The 27081-nt window shown below is 45.3% G+C and overlaps 1 protein-coding gene across 2 annotated transcripts in view; it reads right to left on the reverse strand.

Moving 5' to 3' along the window:
* Sel1l3 (SEL1L family member 3) overlaps nucleotides 1-27081 on the reverse strand; it is a 116116-nt gene that overhangs the window by 49867 nt on the left and 39168 nt on the right. The window contains exons 7-11 of one of the 2 annotated variants that reach the window (XM_008837338.3): nucleotides 24255-24387; nucleotides 21618-21750; nucleotides 19475-19615; nucleotides 3188-3399; nucleotides 845-1024 (exon numbers count right to left, since the gene is read on the reverse strand). In XM_008837338.3, the coding sequence (XP_008835560.1) occupies nucleotides 845-1024; nucleotides 3188-3399; nucleotides 19475-19615; nucleotides 21618-21750; nucleotides 24255-24387 (799 nt within the window). The remainder of the gene's footprint in view (nucleotides 1-844; nucleotides 1025-3187; nucleotides 3400-19474; nucleotides 19616-21617; nucleotides 21751-24254; nucleotides 24388-27081) is intronic. The other variant, XM_029565540.1, reaches the window with a different exon arrangement.

Here is a 27081-nt window from a genome sequence, read left to right on the forward strand (position 1 = left end):
TGGACCATCTCCCATAATGCCATGACCCTGAAGCCACGTTGAAGAGGTCTGCACCATCAAGAGGCAGCTTGCTTTCTGTTCTCACGTGGTCATCTTCACTGACAGCCTTTTATCCTCCTCAAACAAGCCCTGAAGCAGAGAGTCTAATCTAACATGTTATGCTTTTTTTTGGCAGATGTAAGCCACTGATTTCTTTGCCCAATAAGTCAGTAAGATTTGGAAGCCTGCAAGAAGTGGGGGCTGGAGTTAGTCCCCGTCACCTCGTCCTTAATCTGTGATAAGGCAAAGTCTTTAGGCATCACATGTTTGGTCAGCTACCTGGGAGCACTGAGTAGCAAGGTTCTATTGAGGAGACCTTTCTCAAGCATCCGGCACTGGGAGCCCGCTGGGAATGGAGCTGGCTTCTGGTACAGTAGACCCTGCTTACTTATCATGTGTAGACAGGAATCACAGGAGACCAAAAGCCTCCACTTAATTTGACCCTGTCCCTCCTAACAGCTCCAGACCTCACGGTCTTGGAACAAAGACAACAAGCTTATGTTCTGGGTACACTTTCTTTTTTCCAAAACCAAAATCTTCCCAGGACCCAGTCTCCCCTTCACATTCTAGTCCTCCCCTCATGGAAAGCTTCTCACACACAGGTGTGAGCCCATGCCTGTGGTCAGTCTGAGAACACAGGCAAGAAATGTGAATTGGAGAGAGGGCAATAAAGCGTTCCTCTCCATCAGGCAATTCACATCCTCTGAGAGCCAACGCATAAACCAGATGCAGGTGCAGACACTATCAAATTGCTCTGGAAGCCCTGCTAACCAGGTCATAACCATTCCCAACATCTCGGTCCTACCTGGTCTCCTTGCAGCGTGTGCTGGTCAAGGGGTGTCTTTGTGGCAATGTTGCTGTAGTAGGCATACGACAGTTCCCAGTCCAGGGGGTAGCTGTCAACACCCTGGTAGTGTTTGTATCCAAGATTCATTGATGACAGCCTCTCACTGCCCTGGCCTCCAACGAGACTGTACAGCATGCCCTGTTAAGAAATTGGCAAGATGCTCACAAGATTGTCGATAGGGTCATAAAATCCTAACATCGGAAGGTAATTCAGCCCTTTCCTTCTCTATAATCCTAGCCATCCCAGAGATGTTAATGTACTTTAAAAAACCCCACATCTTGAAAAAAGAAGCCAAGTCAGCCTTCTAACAGTTTACAAATTCCCGAATTCATCCTGCCTACTGTCTAGCAGCTCAATAGCTCACAGTGCCCTGACTTGCACATTTTCATGGTGGAGTTAGGGATCTTCTTTGACTTCTCAGTTCATTTTGGTGTAGGTGATGTGTCCTAAAGACCACAGTGCTGTTTCAGCTATGTGATCCATTAACACATAATTCACATACATGATATGTGAACACATGATCCAGGTACATGATCTATGAACATGATTCACACACACGATCCATGAACATATGATCCACAGACACATGATCTAGGTGCATGATCCATAACATGTGATCCATGAACACACAATTCACATACATGATCCATGTACACATGCCCCCAGACACGTGAACCACAAACATATGACTGACACATATGATTCATGAACGCATGATTCATGCATGATCCATGAACACACGAGTCACACACATGATCCAGACACAGAATCCATGAACACATGATTCATGAACACATGATCCAGACACTTGATCCATGGACACATATTCCATGAACACATGATTCAGACTCATGATCCATTAATACATGATTCAGATTCATGATCCATGAACACATGATTCATACACGTAATCCATGAACACATGGATCAGATTCATTACCCATGAACATATAATTCACATACATGACCATGAACATAGGATTTATACTCATGATCCATGAACACGTGATCTGAGTGGTGGGGGTGAGTCTATGCCCCATCCTCAGATTTTTCCAAATATTAGTGCTAGAAAGGTACTAAAAAAGTGAAGTCATAGTCCGTCAACAGGCACTCTGGCACAGACCAGGCTATTCTTTCTACAGTAGTCTACCATTGTGAAGACTGCTTTGGGTCTCAGGAAAACACCCCATCCATCAGAAACATCTATAAACCAGGGCCATCACAAACAGGCGATGAAAAGGAGCATGGGGAACACCGAGGGAAGTCAAAGAGTTTCCCCAAACAAGGAAAAGCAACCACATGCACAGATCAGAAATTAAAGAGCACAGAGAACATGCGGTAGTGTTCTTGTGATGGCCATAGGTTGTCTGTCACCCTGACTCTGCAGATAGGGGCCCAGTGTTATTTCTCGGGGAGTCTGTTTCCAGTGAGATGAGTCCTTGAATTGGGAGGCTGAGTGGCCCTCCCCAGGGTGGGTGATCAGCAACCTACCCCTTGATATCCTGAACAGAACCAAAGGCAGAGGATCGAAGAATTCCCTTCTTTTGCCTTCCTGCCTGCCTACTTGAGCTGGGACCCAAATTTTTTCCTGCCTTTGGGCTAGGATTTCTATCATCAGCCCCCCTGGTCATCAGGCATTCTGGCTTTGACAGGAAAACCACCAGCAGCTTTCCTGGCCTCCCACATGCAGATGGCAGAGCAAGGGGCTTCTCAGACTCCATAATTACAGGAGCCGATTTTTCAGAGTAAATCTCTTCCTATACATATAATCCGATTGGTTCTGTTTCTCTGGAGAACCTTGACTAATACACTTATGAAAATGTGACTCTAAATGTTAGGCATGTTGCATAATCAATTTGGATTCAAAACCAAAAGTAAAACTGTCTAGTGAGGCATTTATTTTGAGGGTAGCAGGGTAGATGTGACAGTCCTTTGCTCAGTAGTCCAAAGGGCTTCTTTTAGCAGAGAAGTAATATGGGCTGACGGTATTGACGTGAGGGCTGTTGTATCGGTCCGGAAGAGGTCTCTAACTTTAAAGGATGGGATTCTGGTGTGCCCTGCTCATATCATTCCTTAGGCGGCTTACCAAAACAGGCAAGCTACACATAGAAATAGAGGAAGTGCCCCTTTCCCTCCCTGAAAACAGGCTCTCCTGTGGTTCCACAGCCCAAGCACATTTTTTCTGGGTGTAAAGAATTTTAGGGGACTCTAAGGAGCTGTGACATGACCAGTTCCAGCAGGGGCATCACTCTGCCCATATAACCCAGGTGACAGATACTCGGAATCCATGAAATACTTCACCTGCAGCTGATCCCGAGGTCCATTTAATCCAGTTTCATAGAAGACTGCAAGGTAGTAAGATGCTTTATGGTATCCACAGCAGCTAGAATCCATCAGAAAGGGGATGACGGAGCTAATTTGGTGAAGACCATCAACGCCTGAGAGTCTTTTTACAGCTTTCTCAAATATCCTCCCACCGATTTCTAATACAGATTCATTTTGGCTCCTTGACGCTGTAAATAACACAATTCACAGCATACAGAATTAATTACCATGGGATTGATGTGGCTGAAGAAAAAGAAAGAAAAGTCAATTAAATCACCTGAGTTACTGACAAGGCTGGTCCTGCAGTACCTTGAAATATACCACCTTCGGGGGGGAGGTAAATTAAATTCTCTGGGGGAAGCTATGGTGTCATTCTGTAAAGAGCTTTTCCTCTGGCACTAAATGACAGCCTAGTATCCTGGGGGAAAGGATGCGCCTCACATTGCTGAGGGAGTCTCAAGAGACTAATTCACTCAGTGTAATTCACCACCCAATCAGGGCCACTGAAACTTCCAGAGATTCTTCTCCCACTAAGACACGGAAGAAAGTGTTTTATTCCAGAAATAGTTTCTTGGTACCGCTCTCAAATTTGAGCAAAAGTATCTTATTTTGAGATGCTTCCTCATCATCTTTTGCTTCCAGTTTTTCTTGTGGGTCTCTAAATACGATAACAAGACTGAGTCAACTTTTATGGAAGGCTTACAACACGACAAGCACAGGGTCTAGCATCTATGCAAATGAAGCCATTTGAGCAATAAGAGCTTAGGAGGTTGATACTGTTATTAGCCTCCTCCCTTTTCATAGCAGGAGACTAAGGCTTGAAGAAGCAAAATAATGTGTCTACGATTTCCAAAGCTAGCAAAGTGCTGAACCAACCTTTGAACCCAGATTGGCAGGCCCCCCAAACCAGAGTTCATACTCACCTTCTGGTGGACAGGCAAGCAGCTGTGTTCACCAGGACCCTCCCAAGGTAGATGGGGACTTGTCTACAAGGCTGCTCTAAGCTACTCAGCACTTCCCTTTATTCAATCCTCTCATAAATTTACGTGGCGATCAAAGTCTGAGTGAGCCAAATGAGCAAGTGTGTGATGGCTTTGTGTTGTGACTGTTAGAGTCTTCTAAAGTCTATCTTTGTTATTTGTTTCTCTTATTAAGTCAGACTGAAAATGTTTCCTTTCTAGGACAGGCAAGGCACTACCTACCACAGGTGCCCTACTACAAAAGATCATATGGGATTGAACAGATGTTATTTACATGTAACACAGGGTTTAAGTTACATGTAAATAATGTCAGTTTGAATGTTAAGTTAAATGTCAACTTAGACTAAAACTTCACCTGCCTAAAAACTGTTACATCCAACATTTTAATTTTCTTCATCCTATTCAACATTTTAAAAAATTAAAAAAAAAAAAAGACAAAACCCCAACTTTGAGGAGGCAGCAGGAGACCAAATCTTCCCAGAACTCCAGCAATGAATGGAGAAGTTTTTCTCACTGTGGGAAGGTTTGGATTAGATTTGCTGAAGGGAAATTCCCTTGCAGAGGCTCATCTTAAAAGCGCAGGTCATGGGGACTGGGGAGATGGCTTGGCAGGTACAGGGCTTGCTGCACAAGCATGGGGACCTGAGTTTAACCCCCAGCACCCGCATAAAATGCCAGGTGCCAAGGCACAGGATCTTCAGCACTGGGGAGGTAGAGAAAGGAGGATCCCTAGGGCTTGTTGGCCAGACAGACAGCCAAGTGAAATCGGTGAGCCCCAGGGCAATGAGAAATTTTGTCTCAAAAAACAAGAGGGGGATGTGATTAACATAAATCAACATAGAAACCTGCAACTGGTAAATGTACAAAGAACAAGAGCAGAGTGCTTATTCCTAAAGAGGACACTTCGTTCAAATTTCTGTCTCCCAGGGCTCAGGGATCATTGGGAAAGAAGGAGCACAAGAGCTGGGCATGGTAGATGACCATAAGAAAACAGTTTTTCAGACAGCTGGTCAGTTACTTATATGAACTCACAGCTACGGTGACAGCATGGACAAGTCCCATACAAGCTCCAATCAGACAAAATGCCAACATAGACATAAGGAAGTGGGTAAGCAACCCCAACCCAACCTAAGGAAATTGTGGCAACAGATGGCGGCTGGGAGGGGCAGAGACAGTCTCTGAAGCATGGGACTCTTGGTAGATTAGCCAGGCTCCAGTGGACAGACACACACTTAAGGACATTTGGGAACACAAATTAGACCCAATAGGCTTTATTACATATGTAATAAAGTACATTGAACTGGGTGGGGGCAATAAGGGGTGGAACGGATAGGAGAGGAAATATAAATACCATCAAATTATATTGTATGAAAATCACATAAAAGAAAAAAAGAATTTTTGAGGATGCGTTTGGCCAACCCTATTCAGTCCCTAACAATTACTAAATTTCATGCAGATATTCTTCAAGTTCTGGTAAGAAAAAGAAAACTTTAATATTTTTCTGCAAAAAAATCAATCTTCTTTACTTTTAATAGCCAATAAATAAAGTCCACTATGAGAATTATCAGTGTTAGTAATAATAAATTTTAAAAAAAGGGGGGGATGATGTATGAGGAACAATGTTTAAGACTGCCCTCTGACCTCCACAAGCAGGCACACACATAAGCACACACACACACACACACACACACACACACACACACACACAAGTCAAGGTCAGAAAGATCCAGGGCTGAAATGGTGAAAGCTCATATGCTTGTTTACAAGCTGCTGCTGGTCGGTCTGGGCCACAGGCAGGCTGGCAGTCCTTGGGAAGAAGACAGTGTCTGCGCCCACAGACCGGAGCTGTAGAACTCTTTCCAGCTCAGCTGCATCTGTGTAAACTCCCCAGATTCCAACACCCAGAGCCACAGGGGCTGAGAAGCCTTTTACTGGGCGAATGGAAGTGCTCCTTTTTCTGTTCTCTGTTTTTGTTTGTTTGCTTGCTTGTTTTACTCTCTAAAGACACAGATATTTGTTGTAAGGAAACTCAAACCATGTAAATGGTACGGAATGAAAACAGAAGTCTCCTCTCACCAACTCTTCTTTTAATAGTGAAGATAAAAACTGTCAAAAGCTTGGTACCTATGCTTGGAGACTTTTCCTTTGCATATAATAATTCATGTATGCATCTACTTACATATATACATTTTCCCAAAATGGCATATTATGTCACTAAAAATTCTGACTCTCAACTTTCTTTTTTATATATTTTTAAAACCCTATTACACTTTATTTGTGTATGTGTGTAGGTATATGCGTTCCACAGCATGTGTGGTAGGGGTCAGAAGACAACTTGCAGGGCTGGAGCGCTGGCTCAGTGGTTAAGAGTACTGGATGCTCTTGTAGAGGACTTGGGATCGATTCCCAGCACCCAAATGGCGGCTAACAACTGTCCATGACTCCAGTTCCAGGGGATCCAATGCCCTCTTTTGATATCCACAGACATTGCATGACACAGGTGTACTTACAGGGATGCAGGCAATACACTCATACACATAAAATAAAAATAATAAATAATTTTTTAATTAAGGCAACTTGCAAGAGTCAGTTCTCCCTTTCCACCACGTGAATCCCAGGGATTAAACTCAGGTTGTCAGGCTTGATGACAAGTGCCTTTACCCACTGAGCCATCTTGCTGGCCCAACATTCTTTTTTAAGTTAACTATGTATTATGAATAGCTCTCTAGGACTGTCAGAAGTTCATTCTTGTCAGTCCTTCCGTAATACAGAGGTGGACTGGGGAGATGGCTCAGTCAGTAAACTGCCTGCTGTACAAGCATGAGGACCTGAGATCAGATCCCCAAAGTCTACATAAAAAGCTAGACAATGGCAGCACATGTCCGCAATCCCAGCTGTAGGGCCAAAGAGGCAGGCAGGTCCCTGCAGCTCAGTGGCCAGCTAACCTAACCTAATCGATACACTTCAGGTTCAGTGAGAGACCTGTCTCAAAACAAAAAAAAAGTATGGGGGCTGGAGAGATGGCTCAGTGGTTAACGGCACTTACTGTTCTTGTAGAGTACTAGGGTTCAAGTGGAGGCTCACAGCCATCCATAACGCCAATTCCTGGGGACCTAACATCTTCTGGCCTCCATGGGCACATGGTCCACATGCATCATGCATGCAAGATGGTCACACATAAAAATAAGTAAATCTTTTTAAAAAATAGAAACGTGTGTGTGTGTGTGTGTGTGTGTGTGTATGGAGTGATTGAGGAAAGACATCCAACATTGACCTCAGATCACACATATACACGCACACCATGAATAAATAAACAAATAAATAATACAAGGGCATGACTTCCTGGATTCTCTGCAGATACTCAAATCCTTGGACATCCAAGCCGCATGTGGCCAAAGATAGCCATGAATTTGGCCTAATACAAGATCGTAAACTTACTTAAAACATTATGAAACTTCTGTGGAATCTTTTTTGCAACTCAATTGTGTGGTTCTGGAGCAAGAAGTTTGTAGATGACAGTACCCTGTCAGGATGTGACTAGGTTGGACGTGCCTGCCAGTCTGAATGATCCCTAGATTCCTTGTGTCTAATACAATGGAAATGCTATGGAAATGGCTGTCATACTGATTTCTTTAAGGGCTGATAACAAGGAAAATGTCTGTACATGTTCACTACAGATGATGACGATTATTTTTGCAGTCCTGGGAACTGGCCTAAGATCCTCACACAAACTAAGTACTTGAGACCACAGAGTTACGTACCAAGCCTGCTTTTCTGAATATCTTTGAGCCATGATCAGTTGTGCACAGATGCAGAGCCCATGGGAACAGAGGGCTAAACCTTATTGCATGTTACAGCCTCACCGTTTTCTCAACAAGTTCTTTATTTTTAGACTCTTGGGTCTCTCCCTATGGTTTTGCTATAACTAACAACACAGCGAAGGGCAGCCTTGAACACTTCCCCCTGTTCCCCTGTTGCAATACGGCCGAATGACAGCATCCTTTTCCACAAGGGTCTGGGGATCTGGGGTTTCTCTTTGGATTTCCCCTTTCCACAGCTGAGAAAATTCTACCCTACTCAACCATTCACCAGATAAGAACCTTCTCTGCTGGACTCGGTGGGCACTGTAGCCTGGAGGTATAGTTGCTGCTTATACATATTTTTAAAAGTTTTAAATACGTGCTCATTTCAGATGCCCCTGTGTGCATTCCCAGCTAAGCAGCATTTGCACCTCGTTAAGGATTCAGCCTGGCCTCACCTTTCTGCCAAATTCCTAACTAAGATGATGGGTTTTGCCTGAGTACACAGGGATGCCAGCTTTGTGGGCTCAGAGGAGGGAAAGGCTCCAAACGAAATGAAACTCTAAATGAAACACCTGTCCTGCTGACCCCTGGCATGGATCTCCAGAAGTCATGAGCAGGAGTGCCCAGGTGGTTGGGGTTGCTGGAAAAGACGGTTCAAATAAGGAATCCTCCAGCCTGAGTCCTGGGCACAAAAGAGCTTTGCAGACTAAAAGGGTTTGTTTATTTCTTTTTTATATACAAATTGTTACCCCTCCCCCCAGGTATTGCCATTCCTTTCTTTGAACAAGAATCTAAATACTTTTCTGTACTAGTGAATTTAATTTTTTAAAAAGGGGGTGATAATTTTAAGGTAAAATTGCATATTTCTCACATTTGCTAAAGTTCGAATTCCAACTGTTGTCTAAAATCAAAGCTGTGGTGTCTTTGGAGCTATTGTGAAACTGGCAATATTAAAGTCAATTTAATGAAACTGTTAATTTCACCCATCTGGTTTAGCATATGCATTTTTTTCCTAGCCGATCTGTAACTAAAAACAGGCCTTGTTTATGGAAATTAATAGTATAATGAAAAAACAAACAGTAAAGAAGTCACCATTTCCCCATTTTCTTTCTTTCTGTCCTGGAAGCCAAGAAACAAAAGCCACAAGCACCAATTAACCCCCACTTCTTTCAACCACCGCCTGGCCTGCTTATTTCTCCCGACCACACTCATACTGGGTCCACACTCATACTGGGAGGTCACCACTGTGTGCTGATTGTTAAAAGGGGCAAAAGGAAGAATCCAAGAAGACAGCGTCTGCTTAAGGCCTGGGAGCTGGAGCTCGCTTCGCCTCCGACTGAGAATTCAGGAAAGAGGCACCCCTGTTCCCTGAGTGAGGGACACAGAGACATCAATAGGAAAGTCATTTTTAGTTTCAGCCTTCTGAAAGACAAAATACAGCCAAAGTACAAGTTTGAGAGAGGAAAAAAAAGTAAAAGGAGAAAATGTCACTTAACCATTATAAACCATATACTTCATCAAATTTACTGATTAAAAAGACAAATAGCGTATTTGCATTCTGATCTGAGGTCCCAATGGGCTCCCCAGTACAGCGTGTGCATCTTCCAACACCGGGAGCTGTGTCTAGTTCTATCCACACCATTCCCTTTTCCTTTCTTCCTTCTAATACAGTGGAAAAGTTATAGAAATGTGTGTTGTACTACACTGTTCGGGTACTAGTAACAAGAAAAAAATGTCTGCATGTGTTGATAACATGCAATTATTTCCTTTTTTTTTTTTTCATAGTGCTGAGGATTGAACCTCATGTCTGCTAAACATCTCTCACAGAGCTCACGCCAGCTTGTTTTTCTAAACATTTGTCTAAGACTCAGAAACTTGGACTTTATTTACTTCCTTCTTTCCTCCCTTCCCTTCTCTTCCCTTCCATTCTCGTCTCTTGTCTCTCCCCTCCCCTCCCCTCCCTTCCTCTCTGACTCTGTCTCTGTCTCTGTCTCTCTCTCTCTATACTGTTCTCTTGCTCATGTGATATTATGATATGAGGTAGATGAGGTGAAGATGGGTGAGGTGAGGTGAACAATGGGGGTCTTGTCATATGCGACATTCCTGTTCATTGCCTCTGTGTATTTTTAATGTGTGCGTGCGTGCGTGCGTGCGTGCGTGCGTGTGTGTGTGTGTGTGTGTGTGTGTGTGTATGTTTTAAAACAACAATAATACGCTGGGCATGGTGGCACATGCCTTTAATCTTAGCACTTGGGAGCCAGAGGCAGGCGGATCTCTGTGAGTTCAAGGCCAGCGTGTTCTACATAGGGAGTTCCAGGTCAGCTGGGGCTACAGGAAGACCCTGTCTCAAAAAGAAAAAAAAAAATTAATAATAATAAAGATGATGCTCTTCAACAACCAAGCACAGCTCTTAAGGAAAGGAATACCCTGGTGTCGCTGGGTGACATAGCTGCATTTCCACCGTGTCCACACTCTTCATTTTAGGATCTTCAAACAAACATTACGATTGTTGGCAAAAATAAAATCAAAATAGCATTCTAGTGCAGCCGCTATCTCCTCCACAGATTGTGTAGGAACATCTCTTCCCTACAGAGTGCTCCAAAGCCTGGGGCAAGAGGCCCTACCGGAAGCAGGCAGATGGCATCGGCCCTGGGAGAGGAGCCCAGCCTTGGTCTGGCCTCATCCCAGAGCACCATGTATTGGCAGCTGCTCTAGCCACAGGCACCAGCAATGTGGGCTTCGCAGAGCCCCTGCAGAAAGCCAGGTCTGGGGTGGGGGAGGTGGGGGAGTCAACAGTTCTGTCCCAGGGCAGATGTCCCCAGGGGCACATGGCCAGCTCACTTGTCTCATGTACACATCTTTCCTGTCTATGTCACCTGCTCCTAGCCATGGAGTCCCCCTAACAGGATGTGGACTTCTGTGTCCTTCCTCATTGTCGCCAGCCCTCCAGCCTGGAGTCCAGCCTCCATGTCACTCCTGCAGCCCTCTCCAGCCCCCCTGGCACCTCACTACTCTGGGTGCCAGGGCCCCATTCAAAGGACTTTTGATTTCAAACTATTCAGTTTTGACAAGGAAGGTATGACAGGAGCATAAAAGAAAGAAATAGCCAGCACAACTCTTAAATAATGAAAAACACATAGGCTAAACTTTACCATGGCAGCATTAGAAAAAGTTCAAATGCTAACAGGGCCATTCCAAGCCCTGGCAGTTGCTATCTTCCTAGAGAATTCAAGGTTCCTCAGGAGACAGATTCGAATGTCCCGCTGAAGTCCTGATCAGGGGACCTCATGTTATATGACACATCAGGGCCTGCACGGTGGGAACTTAGGGACAGAGCAGGGATAGGAGAATTCCCAAACTATGTAAGGCAATTAGATTCAGAGCTGGGCACTGGAGTGCCGGGGGCAGGAAGGGTCTTGAGAGGCATCTATATGCACTGCAGCTGAGCACCCCAGGAGTGCTGCCATCTTTAATTCAAAGGTTTGCAGACTCTGGGTGGTGAAAAACCAGTCCTGTTTTACATCAGAGTGAAGATACCCATGGGGACAGCTGTGTTTTACACCACGTTAGCACATCAGCTGTCAGTATTTAACAAGCCTCCCCCACGGCACCCCCTGGCACTCTGGCAGAGAGTAGTGTGTGAGCTAGTCCCTTTTCCCTCTGGTTGCCCCAGGGCCTAGCACAGTGCTGGGAGGTATTGACTATAGGGGTCTCAAACTGGGTTTGCAACATATCTTGGGGCTGTTTTATATCTGGGCACCTGTATGTCTCAGGCACCAGAGTAGAGATAATAGGAAAGCAGGAACCCAGGGTTTTATGAAATTATTTGGTCAATGAGTAGGCACAGAGCTGAGACGATTCTGGCCTGCTTTTGTGAACAGTGGAGAGGGGCCATGGTTCCAGGGACTAGAAGGATGTTTGCAGAGGAGAGACAGTAGCTCCCATGAGGGAACAGTTTCAAGAAGACCTTGGGTCTCCTGGGAGTGGAATTCCTTGTCTTTTATCAATTCGATACCTCCACAGAACGCTTTAGGAGGCTGAGGCAGGAGGCTCTCTGTGAATTCGGGGCTAGCCTGGGTGATATAGCAAGACCCAGTCGAAAACCAACAAACAGGGGGGCTGGAGAGATAGCTCAGTGGTTAAGGGCACTAACTGTTCTTGTAGAAGACCCGGTTCGAATCCCAGCACCCACAGGGTGGTTAACAACCCTCCATAACTCCAGTTACAGGGGACCCAACACCATCTTCTGACCTCCGTGGCATTGCACAACACAGGTGTACTTACATAAATGCAGGCAATATACTCATACACACACAAACAATACACAGGGACTAGAAAGATAGTTCAGTTGTAAAAAGCTTTCTGTGTAACCATGAGGACCCGAGTTTGATCCCCAGAACCCAGATAAAAAGCCAGGCGTGGTAGCTCACACTTATAAACCCAGTCCTGGGAGACAGAGACAGGAGGATCTACCCCTAGGGCTTACTGGCCAGTCAGCCAGTGAACTACTTGGTGAACTCTAGGTCAGTGAGAGTCTAGGTCATGTTTAAAAAAACATGGTGGACAGTGTCTGAGGAACAACACAGCATAGTGACTTCTGACCTCCACATGCATGTGCATACATGTGCACACACACCCCTTATATACACATGCATAAACAAACATAGCCACACACATGCACAGAAAGTCAAGGGACTGTCCCTGTGTCTGAGGACTCTAAGTGGTAGGGAGGCACAGGAGAAGGGGCTGTGGGTCTTCAGAGATCAGAGAAAGGCCATGGGCAAGTGGATTCAGTTGGGACACAAAGGCTGTGTGCCAGAAGGGCAAGCACACAGGTAAGGCATGTTCTTTGAATAGTATGGGCACAAATGTGCTGGGCAGGGTCACATGGAGAAAGGATTCATCATAAGCAGCTAGCATGCGTCCATCACCTTTGTTGGCCCTGTGGAGAACAGGGAGCATAAACCAGACACTCAGATGTTTTCTGCTGCCCTGCACAAGTGTGCACCCGAGGGGACACAAAGGGGACATGCAGATCCAACATCTAAGTCAAGGAAGATTCCATTCAGGCAAGCCTGTCCCTCATGCCCACACAGGCACTTTCTGTCCATGAAGTTCATTCGTAGACCTGTGTCATGGTATAACAATATTCTAGAGTCATGTAGAACAAGACTTTCACAGTATATATAATGCCACGTAAAATGAATCATACCACATACCTATAATGGTGGCTACTAGCAAAGGAGGTGGAAACTAAGCGTTGGTGAGGACTGGAGAAGTTGAGACCTTTATGCACTGTTGGTGGGAAGAGAAAATGGTGTAGCCACTGTGGCAACAATGTGGAGGTTCCTCAAAAAAATTAAACATACAACTGCCACATGATCCAGCAATTCTGTGTATACACCCCCAAAGAACTGAGAGTAAACATGGTTGAAGAGACACATTTATATTCCAGTGCTTGGGGCCACATTCATCACAATAGACAAAGTGGAAGGAGTCCAAGTGTCGTCCATCAATGGATGAATGAATAAATCAAATGTGACCGGGTCATACAATGGAAGACTGTTCAGCTTGAAGAAAAGGAAGGAAACTCTGACATATTATGTTAAGTGAAATAAGCCACCCGCAAACAGACAAAAGTCATATGATCTTACTTCTGGGAGGTGTCTAAGGTAGTGACGTATGTAGGAACAGAGACGGACGGTGGTTTTCAGGGACTGGGGGCAGGGAGATGGGCATTTTTAAATGAGTGTATAATTTCAATTTTTAAGATAAGACAAGCATTGGAAACTTGTTGCACAGCAATATAAATGTTCTTTTTGTTTTGTTTTTGTTTGGCATTAGTGTGTGTGCGTGTGTGTGTGCGTGTGTGTGTGTGTGTGTGTGTGCATGCCATGGCACATGTGGAGGTCAGAGGAAGAGAGAGAGAGAGAGAGAGAGAGAGAGAGAGAGAGAGAGAGAGAGAAGCTCTCACTGTATAACCCTGGCTGGCCTGGAACTCCCTAAATAGACTGGGCTGGCCTCAGTCTCACAGAGATCCACCTGCCTCTGCCTCCCAGAGTGCTGGGACTAAAGGTGTGTGCCACCATGCACAGCTAATGTAAATACTCTTAACAGTACTGAACTGTACACTCAAAAAGTGGTCAAGATGGCAGATTTTATATTATGCATATTTTAGCACAGTCCTCAAAGAGTTCAGGTGCAAATGTTTGGTGATTCTTTTTTTGTTTTGGGACAATGGAAGGTGGTAGGCACAGCTGGCCTTGCTGGGTGGAGATGTAAAAGCTGCTGCTCTATGTGCTTTCTGGTTGCTAGAAGCCTCTCCACCCTGCAATGATCCTCTCTACTTGGAAGTGTGCTATTAGCCACAATGGCGGCCAGATGAGCTATCTGAAATCACACAGCGTGAGGGAATCACTCTCAAGTCTGAAACATGCAGTGACCCAGAAGTGGGGTGTTGTCCATGTATGGGAGGAAAAGGGAGACTCCTCAAAAAATGTGAGAAGTGCATGTCTCCTGCCATCTTTGTTAAAAACCCCAGGAAGAATAGTTCCACAAATCAATTCCTTTGGGGGAAACAGAGTTGTCGTTTATCTTGTCTTTTGGCCTAACTAACTCATTCAAGACACCGCCTTGCTGGTGATGTGACTCAGTGATGGAGTTATTTACCCAGCATGCACAACACCCTGGGTTCAATCTCCAGGGACATTAGAAAAAAGCAAAAACTTTTCTTTCAAAAAGCTGGTAAAGGTGCTTGCTGTGAAAGCCTGGGGACCTGAGTTTGATTCCTAAAACCTATTATGGATGGAAGGAGAGAACTAATTGCACAAAGTTGTCCTCTATATGTGACCCATATCATGCATGTCCACACATACACAACATACACAGAAATAAAAAATATTTTTAGATGCTGGAGAGACGGCTCAATGGTTAAAAGCACTGGGTGCTCTGGCAGTGAGCCCACGTTTGGTTCCCAGCACCCACAAGTTGGTTAACAACCATCCATGACTCCAGTTCTAGAGGATCAGACACCCTCTTCTGACCCCCATGGGCATTGATTGAATAGGTGCACTTATATACATGTAGGCAAAACACTCATACACATAAAATAAAAATAAGTCAATCAAAAAAATTTAAATACATTAAAAAAAAAACAAGACTTATTCTTTGATCCTCTTGGCTCATGAGGACACTCAACCAATAAGTTTTGTGAATAAGGGAATGAAAGTTTGTGCATTAGTTAAGAATACACTCACTGAGCCTTATCTTTTATACCTGTTCCATCCCTACAGCAAGAATTCCAAGCATTAAACATCTGACACTCAAGTCCATTTCCATAGTTCATCTCAGATATGAAGACAGTAAGACATGCATGTCAGTCTGCTTTGTACTACTATAGTGAAATAGTAGTGAATAGCACAGTAATTTTGTAAGGGAAAGAGGTTTGGTTTAAGGCACTGTTCTGGATGTTCAAGGGGATGTTGCTGGCATCAGCTTGGCCCTGGGATCATCTCAGGGTGGGAGCTTGTGCCAAAGAGAGATAGCAAACAGTAAGTGGGAGATCAAGTCAGGGGCTGAATTTACTCATAATAATTCAGCCTCTTTAGAGCTCAGAGAACCCAGGAGAGAAACCTTAATGGCTTCTGAGGTCAGTGCCCCCAGTGACTGAAGGACTTACCACTAGTCCCATCTCTTTTGCATTCTGTGTGTGGTATTTTTTGTTGTTGTTTGTTTGTTTTTGTTTTTGATCTTTTTGAGACAGGGTCTCCCTGTAGTCACAGCTGGCCTGGATTCACTATGGAGACCAGCCTGGCCTTGAACTCACAAAGACCCACCTGCCTCTGCCTCCCAAGTGCTGGGATTAAAGGTGTGTACTACCACACCCGGCTTCCCCACCTCTTTTGCATGCGTGGTGTATGCACAAGTGTGCATGGGTGTGTGGAGACCAGAAGTTGATGTCAGGTGTCTTCTTTAACCTCTTTTCACCTTATTTTTGAGACAGGGTTTCTCATCAAATCTGGACCTCACCAATCTGGCAAGACAAAGTGGCCAGGAAGCCCCAGGGATCCTGCTGGCTCTACCTGCTCAGCTCTAGGATGACAGGCCACCATGTCCAACCTTTCACATGGGTGCTAGGAATCAGGCCCTCATCCCAGGCCCTCATCCTTGCATGACAAGCACTTTATCGACTGAATCATCTCCCCAGCCCCTAACCCATACCTCTTAAAGCTTTCCTTACTTCCCACAATGCCACACTAGTGACCAAGCCTCCAATACATGAGCCACATCCAAACCATAGTGAGGGGAGTTCTAATCAAGTCTACCAATCAATAAGACAAGACATGCCAGGGCGACAGCAGAAAAGCGAATGTGGACACATTTCCTACAAATGAGTTTTCAGGAGCATGCTGAGGCTAGCTAGCCACTAACATAAGGATGACCTTGGCAGGGAGGGGATTCAAGAGACAGGGGACAGCAGCCTTACTGTCATTTTTTTGACAAAAGACCACAGCAGAGAGACATTAAACATGTAAACTGATTTTCTACCTTCAATTTATAAAATCAAGTTTTCTGCTTTTTTTTTTCAACCTTGTTAGGAAGCTAGGTACAAGATGTGACACCAATCTCTGTCTTGGGTTAGGGGGAAGATGTTATTACAGCCCCAAGCAAGGGCACCATGCCAGGCAGAGATGAATTTGAAGAAGTGCGTGCCCTGCCTCTGCAGGACGTTCCCAGGTTCTTCCCACGCAGCATAGACAGCAGGTGCTGCAGCTGAAGGGAACTTTGGATCTGGGGCTTTACCATCCCTTCCACTCTCCCTCTAGCCTGCTCTCAGGTTTCCAGGGGGAGACAAAGGGGGCAACCGTTGGCTGTGGCCCCAGCTAAGGCCGTGGTCTCAGGGGAGACACAGTTCCTGAGAGAGTGGGGAGCTCCTGGGTGTTTTCATTTGTCTTGGAATGTGTGCTTGATTGGCAGATCTGGCACAGTAGGTCCTGATGTGGCACTTCCGGCTTTGGGGCCCCTCCTCCCACCACTCACGAAAGCCACAGCAGCCTGGCTCTGATCAGTGGAACGTGCTAGAATCAAAGGTTCTGCAGCAGTAGGGACCAGCATCTTAACTGCTGCAGAGCTCATGATTTGAGTTTTTCATTAGATTCTATTTCCAGGCCTCCATGGAGAATAAAATGGTCCTAAATTCTTATAAACAAAACCTGGAACTGTAAAAATAACATGAAAACATTCTTACTGGGAGTATTTTCTTTAAAAAGAATGTATTGTGAAAACCTCTCACCCTTTCTCCCAACTGGCAAAACTATATTTAACTATGATTAGAAACCACAGAAATGAGTTTGTGGTGGGAAGCTTAGCTTGAACTCAATGCTCACCACACACTTCCCTCTCCTTATCTTAGGAGTAGAGCCGCTCCACCAGCTCTTGGTAGGGCAGGGAGGACCTGGGGTATCTGTGCTTGTCACCACAGCATTCGGAGTGGCATGGTTTCCTCAGGCACCCTGGGATCGGACACTGTAAAGGTGCTTTTTGAGGAGACAGCTGGATACTACTTGTATTAGTGGGTGGGGGAAAATAGAGCAAAATATCCTGCAATGTATTTGAGGACCCAGAAACAAAGAACTTTCTAGGCCAAATGAGTACAGTGTTGGGGTTGAGAGACATTGCTTTTAATGGGTTACTGAATCCTGAGTGATTTTGTTTGTTTGTTTCTTTGTTGTTGTTCAGTGCTGGGGCTCAAAACCAGAGCCTTGCACATTCTAGGCAAGTGCTGTGTCACTGAACTATACAGTCCAGCACGTCAGCTTGCTTAGTCAGCATCAGGAGGGAAGGACTACCATCAGCCCATTGTGTAGATGAGGAAACTAGGGCTCAGTGGAATCAAGGACCTGGAAGCAGGTCACCAGCTCCAGAGACCATGGTGTCACGGGGCATGGCATTCCTCCCCTCACCCAGCAGCCATGGGTCCTTCGGGGCCACCTTTGTCACATCCTTTAGCTCTGTCTCCATCACCCTGTCCATCCTCCTGTCCTAGGATCCTGTGATTCCCCTCCTTACTCACACCCTTCCAGCTCAGCTCACCTCTGCCCCCACCCCCAGATGCTGCCAGAATAACCTCAGAAAAACCCACGTAATTGCACTCTCTACCTATGGCCCAGAGCCCCACTTACAAGGAAAAGCCAGACATATCTGAGCTGAGCTCCTCCCTCTCTGGATCATCTCTGGCTTTCTGTCCTATGAGGGTCACTAAACGCATTATGCTGTTCCCTCCTCCCTGTCTCCAGCATCCATCCCTGCCTCTCTTATTTGGCAAACATCTCAAAAAGCAATCCTCCTCCAGGAAGCCCTCCCAGAACATTTGAGTCTAGAACTAACCACCCCCTGCTTTGCTCCTTCGTCTCCAAGGATTTTACTAAAATGACTTATAGTTTGCCTTTGCTTTTAAGCACATCACCACACAAGGTGGGCGGGGGGGGGGTCCTGTCAATTCACTCATCTCTACAGTCAAGCCAAATAACTGAGCTGTCCCTCAGCCAGCCTTGAAGAATAAAAGACCAAGTATCCTGTACAGCTTGAATTCTTCCAGAATGTGCAAAGTCACTACATGCAAAGAAAGTCGGTGCTTCAGGGCACTGGCACTCCAAGGTCAGTGTCAAATCACCTTGACTCAAGGGCTGGTTCTGTGTCAGGAACACAATGGATCTTTTAACCACCAGGACAGCTACACCTCCTTTGTGCTCTTTCCCCCATATGACAATCTCCTCCTTCTAACAGGCATAGTTTCAAGATCCCCTGTGGACCTACAGTGTATAGTTAATTAAGCAAACCCAAATTGTAGTGGGTCTAAGGAATAACTGTCAGCATCCTGAAAGGATATGCAAATCCTTGACAGACAACTGAAATGCACTTCAAATCAGGAGGCACAAGTTCAAGTGCTTAAAGGCCCAGCAGGTCAGATCCATGAAGGTAGAAGCCAGGTGGTAGGGAGCAGGGAAAGGGGGTTGTGGGCAGACAGCATGCTTGGGTCTGGGCCTTACCTCCAGGATCACTGCCTGTCTATAGGAACAGAAGCCCAGGGCAGCCAGTATTTGAATTTTTCAAGAAAAGCTAGAAATTTACATTTTTCTGCAAGTTTTAAGATACCGATAATTAAATTCTTTTGAAATACACAAAAAGGTATTTTGCAAACCCACTCCATTTGGAGGCCAGCTCTGGCGGCGGGCTGTCCATTTGTGGTCCTGGCTTTTATATAAAGAACTGCTTGAGTGGTTCCTAAATTTAAGTTTTTGGAAATGTGCTCAGATATAGTCAGCATTGTGGACACACAAGGGCAGAATTTAAATCTGAAATTAAACTAGAACACTAGGGTTAAAAATAACATGGAGGCATAAATCACCAAGAATGAGTGAGATAGGAAAGCAGGGCGCCTGTCTAGTCAGCACAAAATTCCTAGGCAGGGGCTCAGTTACCGGTCAGCAGTTCCATCTGCAGCAGCGCCTGGAACAAGCTGGGGTGCTTGTTTCTTAGATCCTTCTCCCAGGGGAAGGGTCTGCACACAGAGGGTCTCCCGTACCTGCGCCTGAGGTCCAGGTAGGAGTTTTGGAGGTCACCTACACAGAAACACAAGACATCACCCCCTATTGACATTGCCCTTCCCATGAGGAGCTAGGAATAAGAAGATAAGCTTCATGCTCCTGGACTTGGCTTGGGTCCTTCAGGGATTTGAAATTGGCCGTGATGCTGCCTGTGCCTGGAGGTCAACATTTGGAGTTGAGTCCAAGGGAAATTTGCCAAAGTTGCTGATGGCTGTTGACTAATTCTACAGAATGAGCAGCTGGCCTCTGACTCGCCCCTGGGAGGCCAGTATCTAGGCCATTTTGTTGGCATGTGTGTTGAAGAGCAGGACCCAGGAGTCCCCAGGGAGGCGAGACAGCTGAACACATTAGGAAAATGTCCCTAGTGCCACCAAACAGGTCGGCGTGCAGGGCTGGCCTTCTGACTCCAGGTCTTGCTCTTGGCTCTGTGTAAGTTATTCAAATCAGTTTCCTCTTTGGGACATTGCTATTCCTGAGCTTCTGCCCTATTCCTGGCAGCATCATAGTTTCTGGATGATTCAGCAGCAAACACAGCAGCTGGGAACTAGGACAGCTTATTCTTTTTATGCATATGTGTGTATATGGGGAGAGGATGCACATGCATGAGGGTGTGCATACACATGTGTACAAGTGCATGTGGAGGCCAGAGGACAACTGTGTCGTCCTCAGAAATGTCACCTACCCTTTGAGATCATCTCTCATTGGCTTAGAGCTCACCACTTAGGCTAGCCTGGCTTGCCACTGAGACCCAAGGACCCTTCTGTCTTCACCTCCTCAGCATTGAGATTATAAGCAGCTGACATCATGCCCAGTGTATTTTATGTGGGTTCTGAGCATTGAATGTCCGTCCTCATGCTTGCCTACATTTTACCGACTGAGCCATCTCCTCAATCCAAATAGTCTACTTTTTAAAAAAATTAAATTTTTAAAATATGTGTGTGTGTTTGTGTGTGTGTGTGTGTTTCTTAGGTGGTGGGTTTACATGTGTACCACAGTGTTCTAGTGGAGGTCAGAGGACAACTTGTGGGAGTTGAATCTCTTCTATTATGTGGAGTCTTGGGGATTGAACTTAGGCTGGCAGGCTTGGTGGCAGTCACCTTTACTCAGTGAGCCACATTGCTGGCCCAATAATCTACTCTTGAATAGAACTCTAGGAGTGCTGACCTTTCAGCCACCTGTCACCCTCCCTGACTAATGTATGACCATATCAGACTGGAGTATGATAAGACACATCTGAGCAACCCCCACCCCCAAGCCTGGGACAGGAAGTTCTGCTCTGGGAGCCAAGAACCAGACAGGCAGGGCTGCGATACTGAATTCGCTCTTGCTGAAGCCAAACTCTCCCCAGGAATTTCTTTTCCAGAAAGAAAATATGTGACTAACTCTAGTGCCACCACATCAAATAAGGATTGGTATAGCACGGAGAAATTCACAAGTGCTAAATCGAAGCTGGGAGGCTGGGTGACAGGACAGAATGAAGCTCTGTCTACACCCTGGGTGAGGAAAAGGAGGTCAGGGGGACATGAGGCCAGCAAAAGCAATCTGTTCATGATTCATTCCTTCTATCCTAATTTACCGATGCCTTCCTGAGTTGATTTCAAGGATTTAAAAAATAAAATGGGGCCTCAGAAAGCAAAGTCATTGTTCAGATATTCATGGCCCAAGATACACTGATGTAGAAACTTTTCTAATGGTGAATTGATTTTCCAATTCATTTTCATATTTTTAGATCTGCCTTTTAGGTAGGAATAATGCCGTGCAAAGTTCAAAACACGCTCACTCTTCTGTTCTCCCCCATGTTTGGTTCTTATCTGTTGTACTTTTTTTTTTTTAAATCCAGGTGGAATGTGCATTTTCATTCCATCTGTGGAGGTTTGAGGTACAGCTGTCCCCGCTGGCATCTGTGTGGGCCAAGTCATACATGGTACATGTTCTATTTTAGTCCCCGCAGAGAGAAGTCAAACATGTTAATGCAAACGCAGAGCTTAAAAAGCCCCTCTCGAGGCTCCATACTTACACGCCTCTGGTCTCTCATTCCCGACCTGCACTGTTGAAGCATATCCAGATACTATTTCTTGAACCTCAGCACACCGCTCATAATATAACTTGATCTGTTCAGCCAGTTCCCTCTCGTGGAAGGGATTAAGGACCTAGAGGAAGGCAAGAAACGTGTATTAGCTACAGTCGCCATCAAATGGCCATGGGCTGGCATCTATCCAGGTGTGTTCATCTGACTTAGGCCTCCCATGATGCTACCAGCTACCATCCATCCTGAATTTTCAAATTAATGTCATTAGGATCAACCCAAGGCCACACCAGCTCTGGCTTCTTTTGTGCAGAACTTCTTACACACCAGTCTGACCCAGAAACCAGGACTCCGCCCTCTCCTGACAGAAGCCTCTCCATGCAGTTCCCAGAAAAATGCATTTATGTCCACTTCCAAATCTCAGCTTTGATGCCAATTCTACCTGAGCTGTCCATGCCACCTGAGACCCTCCTTCTCTGTCCTGCTTGGCAGCCTCCTCCTCAGCTTGCAAGAGTCAGTGCAGGCCACTGCTCCACAATACAATTCCCTATAGCCCTCACTGTGGCCACATGCACATGTGCACCATGGTGCACCCTAACACATGGAAATTAACCCATGTCATGTGACCTTCTGTGAGTAACAGGTTGAAGGTCAAAAGAGGGAGCCCTCAGGACCAGGGACTTAATCTTTTTTTTTAAAATAAAAAAAAACCCAAGGTCTCCCTGTAGCCCCAGCCAGCCTGGAACTCATTATGTAGACCAGGCTGACCTTGAACTCACAGGGGTCCGTCTGCCTCCCCAATCCTGGGATCAAAGGCCTGTGCCACCACGTCTGGCCTCAGAGAACTTAATCTTAACTCTGTGTGTTTTCAAATGCATGCCTGAACCCAAGAGAGGCCCCTGGACTGGGTTCAGTGGGGTGTAACCAGCAGTGGTGTTTTGTTTTTATAAAGAAGAATCCAAAACTTCAGAACATATTGAACTGGACAAGGGCAACTGTTCTTAGTAAAATTTTTATATCAGTTTTGTATGTGAATACACATTTGCATTGTTCATTATATTAAATAAACTGTCTTCAAATACACTTTTTAAAAGCTGGGTCTGTTGACACATGTCTATAATTCCAGCTACTGAGGCAGGATGATCGAATGTTCAAAGCCTGTCTGAACTATACAGAAGTTCAAGGCTAACCTGGACAACTTAGTGAAACCCTGTCTCAAATTTTTAGAAAAGGAGAAGAAAGGAAAAGAAAGGAGCTGCAGAGATGGCTCAGTGGTTAAGAGCACTAGCTGCTCTTGCAGAGGACCTGGGTTTGAATCTTGGCACCCACACGGCAGCTAACAACTGTTCTTAACTCCAGTTCCAGGGGCTCCAACAGCCTCTTCTGGCCTTCACAGGCATTACACACATAGGTGCACTTACATACGTGTAGGCAAAACATTCATACATATAAAATAAAAATAAGATCAAAACAACTTAAAAAGAAAAGAGAGCTGGAGCTCAAGCTTGGTGGTAGAGAGCTTGTCTAGAATATATAAAGCTCTAGGTCCAACCCACAGAACCAAAATTTTTTTTTAATTCTTTTGAGATAGGGTCTTATATAGCCCAGGCTGGCCTCAAACTCTCCCTGTAGCAAGGGTGACCTTGAGTTTTGATCCTTCTGTCTCCACCTCCCAAGTGCTGGCATTGCAGGTGTGGGTCACCACACCCAGCAACAACGAAACGTTTTAAAGCTGCCACCCTAATCCGTCTTGCTCACGTTGGCTCTCAGCCCAGAATATGATGCACAGTAGGTACTCTGTATTTATTGCACAATGAATAAGTGAATTCTTTTATTTCCTTTCCTAGAGCTCTCAAAGATGTCACCCATGGGTGGCCAGGCTTCCCATTGGTTCTAATTATGCTTTTGCCTAAGGATTCCTGCTTTTTCTAGTCAAGTCCTACAGGGTCAAGAAAATAAGGGAACATTCCCTTTTGGGGTGTCCGATGGGGTTCCTAATCTCCTTAGCAGGGTAGAGAAGACTGCCATGAGGCTGCATGTTGGGGAGCCCCTTGTCCCCTGCCATTCTAAAGCTGGCTGGCGCAGGCTGGATTCCTCCTTGGGTGTGTTGTGATGAGAGCTCTGGTGCGGTAGCTTCAGCTTCCTCTTCACTCTGGCCTGCTGTGGCCCACACGCCCCAGCATGAGCCAAAGCTGGGCTTCTGTCAAGAGCAGGGAATAAGACCAACACCAAGACTTTCATTTGCTGGAGTATCGCCTCTTCTGATGCTTTAAATAATAGTATGTAAAAGAAGCTTTACCAAATAACTAAGAGTCTCTTCTTTCATGAGCTTAATCATTGGATAGGCAACAGCCTGATAAAAATCTACTCTATAATTAAGCTAGTAGTTATTAAAACAGAGGAAGTGAATAGTTTCCATTTTATGAGTACTAAATGAACCAGACGGTAACAGAAATCTATTATTGTGCTGGCTGGGGGGGAAGCCTCAACATTAATTATGTTTGGTGGCTGAGCCCATGTGCAGTCCAGTCTGCTTAGGTAAATCTTTTGTTTACACTGGGTTTCCCTCCCCGGAGTGGCCCGCCATCACCCATGCTCCCTGCTCATTTCTTCTTCCCCCAGGCTCACCTGTGCAGGCTGCAGACTGCGGAGGCGATAGTACGTCACAGGTCCAAAAAACCCTTCAATACCAGCCACGTACCTGCTCCCTCCAATAATGAAGTATCCAGCTGTGTCATTATAGTAGAAATCCTCCTGGAAGCTAGAGAATACACAAAGAATTGAGCTGGCCCTGGGCTGGACCCAGTTATGTAAAAAGAGAATTTTCATGGCCACTCCTTGACCTGACTCAAGCTGACACCTGACCTTCACTCTGCATTTCCACAGATGAGACCACTGTAGGTTCAGGTGGACTTGGGCTAGACCTCAGCTCTGCTCATGAGCAGCTGTGTGACTCTGGTTCACTCACCTGAGCTCTGGAGACTATTTTCTTTTGGAAAATGATAGTTCCCCATTAATGGATTGTCAGGATTTGGTATAGTTGAAGACTGACTAGTAGTGCCCAGCCCAGAGTAAACACCTAGTGTCTACTACTGATATAGGTGACATGATATGGAATCAATAGAAAGATTTAGAATTGTTGATCTTCATTGGAAATATTTTCTATTCTAAAAGGGAAAAAAAAATCTTATCAAATAAATAGGAGGATGCAACGGGAAAGTTAGAATATAGACTGTTACATATGGATGAGGTTAAATTCAGTGAGGAGGAGGCAGCCCCAGCAAGGTCAAAGGGCTTGACCAGAGATGAGAGATCAGCACAGGTGACAAGACACACATTCATGTTGCCCTTAAGGGCTTGAAGGATCAGCAAGGAAACAGGGGCAAAGTAGGGTACATGGGTAAAATTTCTGAAGGCTTGTAAAGTTGTTTTTATTCACGAAAGACCAGAAAACTCCAGGTGTCTACCAGTGAGGGTTGGAAAGTTTGGTCAGTGAAGTCCAGGCATGACTTTATTTACTATGGATGTTAAAAAAGGGACAAAAACCTGGAGACACCCTCAAAATATGTTGCTAAATTCAAAAGAAATGAAGATGCAGGAGGGGCTGGAGAGGTAGCTCAGTTGGTACAGTGCTTGCCTAGCATACACACAGCCCTGGGTTTAATCACCACACGTGGAACATGCCTGTAATCCCAGCAGTCAGGAGTTAGAGGCAGGAGGATCAGAAGTTCAAGGTCATCCTCAGCTATATAACGAATTCAAGGCCACTCTGAGCTACAGCAGATACTCTTTTAAGAAAAAAACATATGCAGGTTGGTGTGGTGGCATATGCCTTCAGAAATCCCAGCCATCAGGAGGCAGAGGCAGAGGCAGGTGGATCTCTGTGAAGTTGAGGCCAGCCTGGTCTACATAGTGAATTTCAGGTTAGCTGGGGCTATAGGGAGACTCTGTCTCAAAAAGAAAGGAAGAAAGAAAGAAAGAAGGGAAGGAAGGAAGGAAGGAAGGAAGGAAGGAAGGAAGGAAGGAAGGAAAATGCAGATGATAGTTTCTATCTATGATAGAGGAAAAATGGATATTTTTGTGTATCTTCATAGACTTTGCAATATATACAAGAAATTCATCAAAGTATTTCCCCTTAGGGTGGAGAGAAGGGGCTAGAATGAATAAGGGACGAGTTTGAAAGCAAGACATTTAACTGTATTTTCATATTTTTTTTAACTCTAATCTTCTTTAGTTTTGATATCTTAAACTACGCACATTTGTTACCTATTTAAAAACCAAATTCAGGATGAATGAAGGTGTGACTAGAGCATATGCGAACAGCAGGGTTGGAGAAAGTCAAGACAGGTATCAAGTGAGAAGCCAGGCAGAGAGAAGAGTCATGAACAGAGGGCAGATGGGTACCCAAGAAGAGAAAACAAATTGACCGGCGTACCGCCAGGAGCCGGGGGAGCTGAGGAAGCAAAGGGCCAGGGGACACAGACAGGGATGACGCCAGCTCCTGCCAAGGGGATCAGGAAAGTCAGGCAGCCCCGGGTTATTCCAGGACAGGGGTGGACTGACTGCCTCTCAGCAAGGAGCTAGCTCTGCAGCAGGTGTGCCTGGCTATGGAGGAGACAGGAAATGGGGAGGAGATGGGCTCCTTGCAACAGTATCCACTGTCACAAGAACAAAACACTTAGAAATTAATTAGCTTTAATAAGCAACCCAAATGGAAGAGAAGGGCTTCTACTCTAGGTATTTCTTGTTTTCAGAATCTCAGCCTTGATGGACTAGGGGAAGATGAGGGTCTCTTGCTTTTGTGTCAAGAGAGACCACAAAGTTAGTAACTCAGAGAGTGAACTGTTTTTCAAGACCTTGGAAAGACTGGAGTATTCTAACAGCTCTCATGAGACAGTACTTGGCACTTGATGAATGGGAAGCACCACTGGTGCAGTAAAAGTTTCATCAATGGGGGCTGGAGAGATGGCTCAGCGGTTAAGAGCACTGACTGCTCTTGCAGAGGATCCAGATTCAATTCCCAGCACCCACATGGAGGTTAAAAACCATCTGTAACTCCAGTTCCAGGGGATTTGATGCCTTCTCCTGACCTCCGAGAGCATTGCACGACACGGGTACACTTACACGCATGTAGGCAATACACTCATACACATAAAATAATAAATAAAATACTTTTTTAAACAAGTTTTATCAATGAACCAGCCTGAGGGTCTCCGCAAATCAACTGGCCAAAACTCAGGACATGGTGGGTGCTATCCAGTAGAGGCTGCTCTCTGGAGCCCTCGTCTCCTCTTTATTTTTTTAATGATTTGTTATTTTTACTTTTTATGTATATGAATGTATTTTCTGCATGTATGTAAGGGCACCTGTGTCATGCAATGCCTGTGGAGGTCAGAAGGGGGCATCAGATTTCCCTGGAACTGGAGTTATGGACAGTTTTTGCCACCATGTGGGT

Source organism: Nannospalax galili, unplaced genomic scaffold, assembly GCF_000622305.1.
Source record: "Nannospalax galili isolate Female #2095 unplaced genomic scaffold, S.galili_v1.0 scaffold777, whole genome shotgun sequence".
In the NCBI taxonomy this organism is placed as follows: domain Eukaryota; kingdom Metazoa; phylum Chordata; class Mammalia; order Rodentia; family Spalacidae; genus Nannospalax; species Nannospalax galili.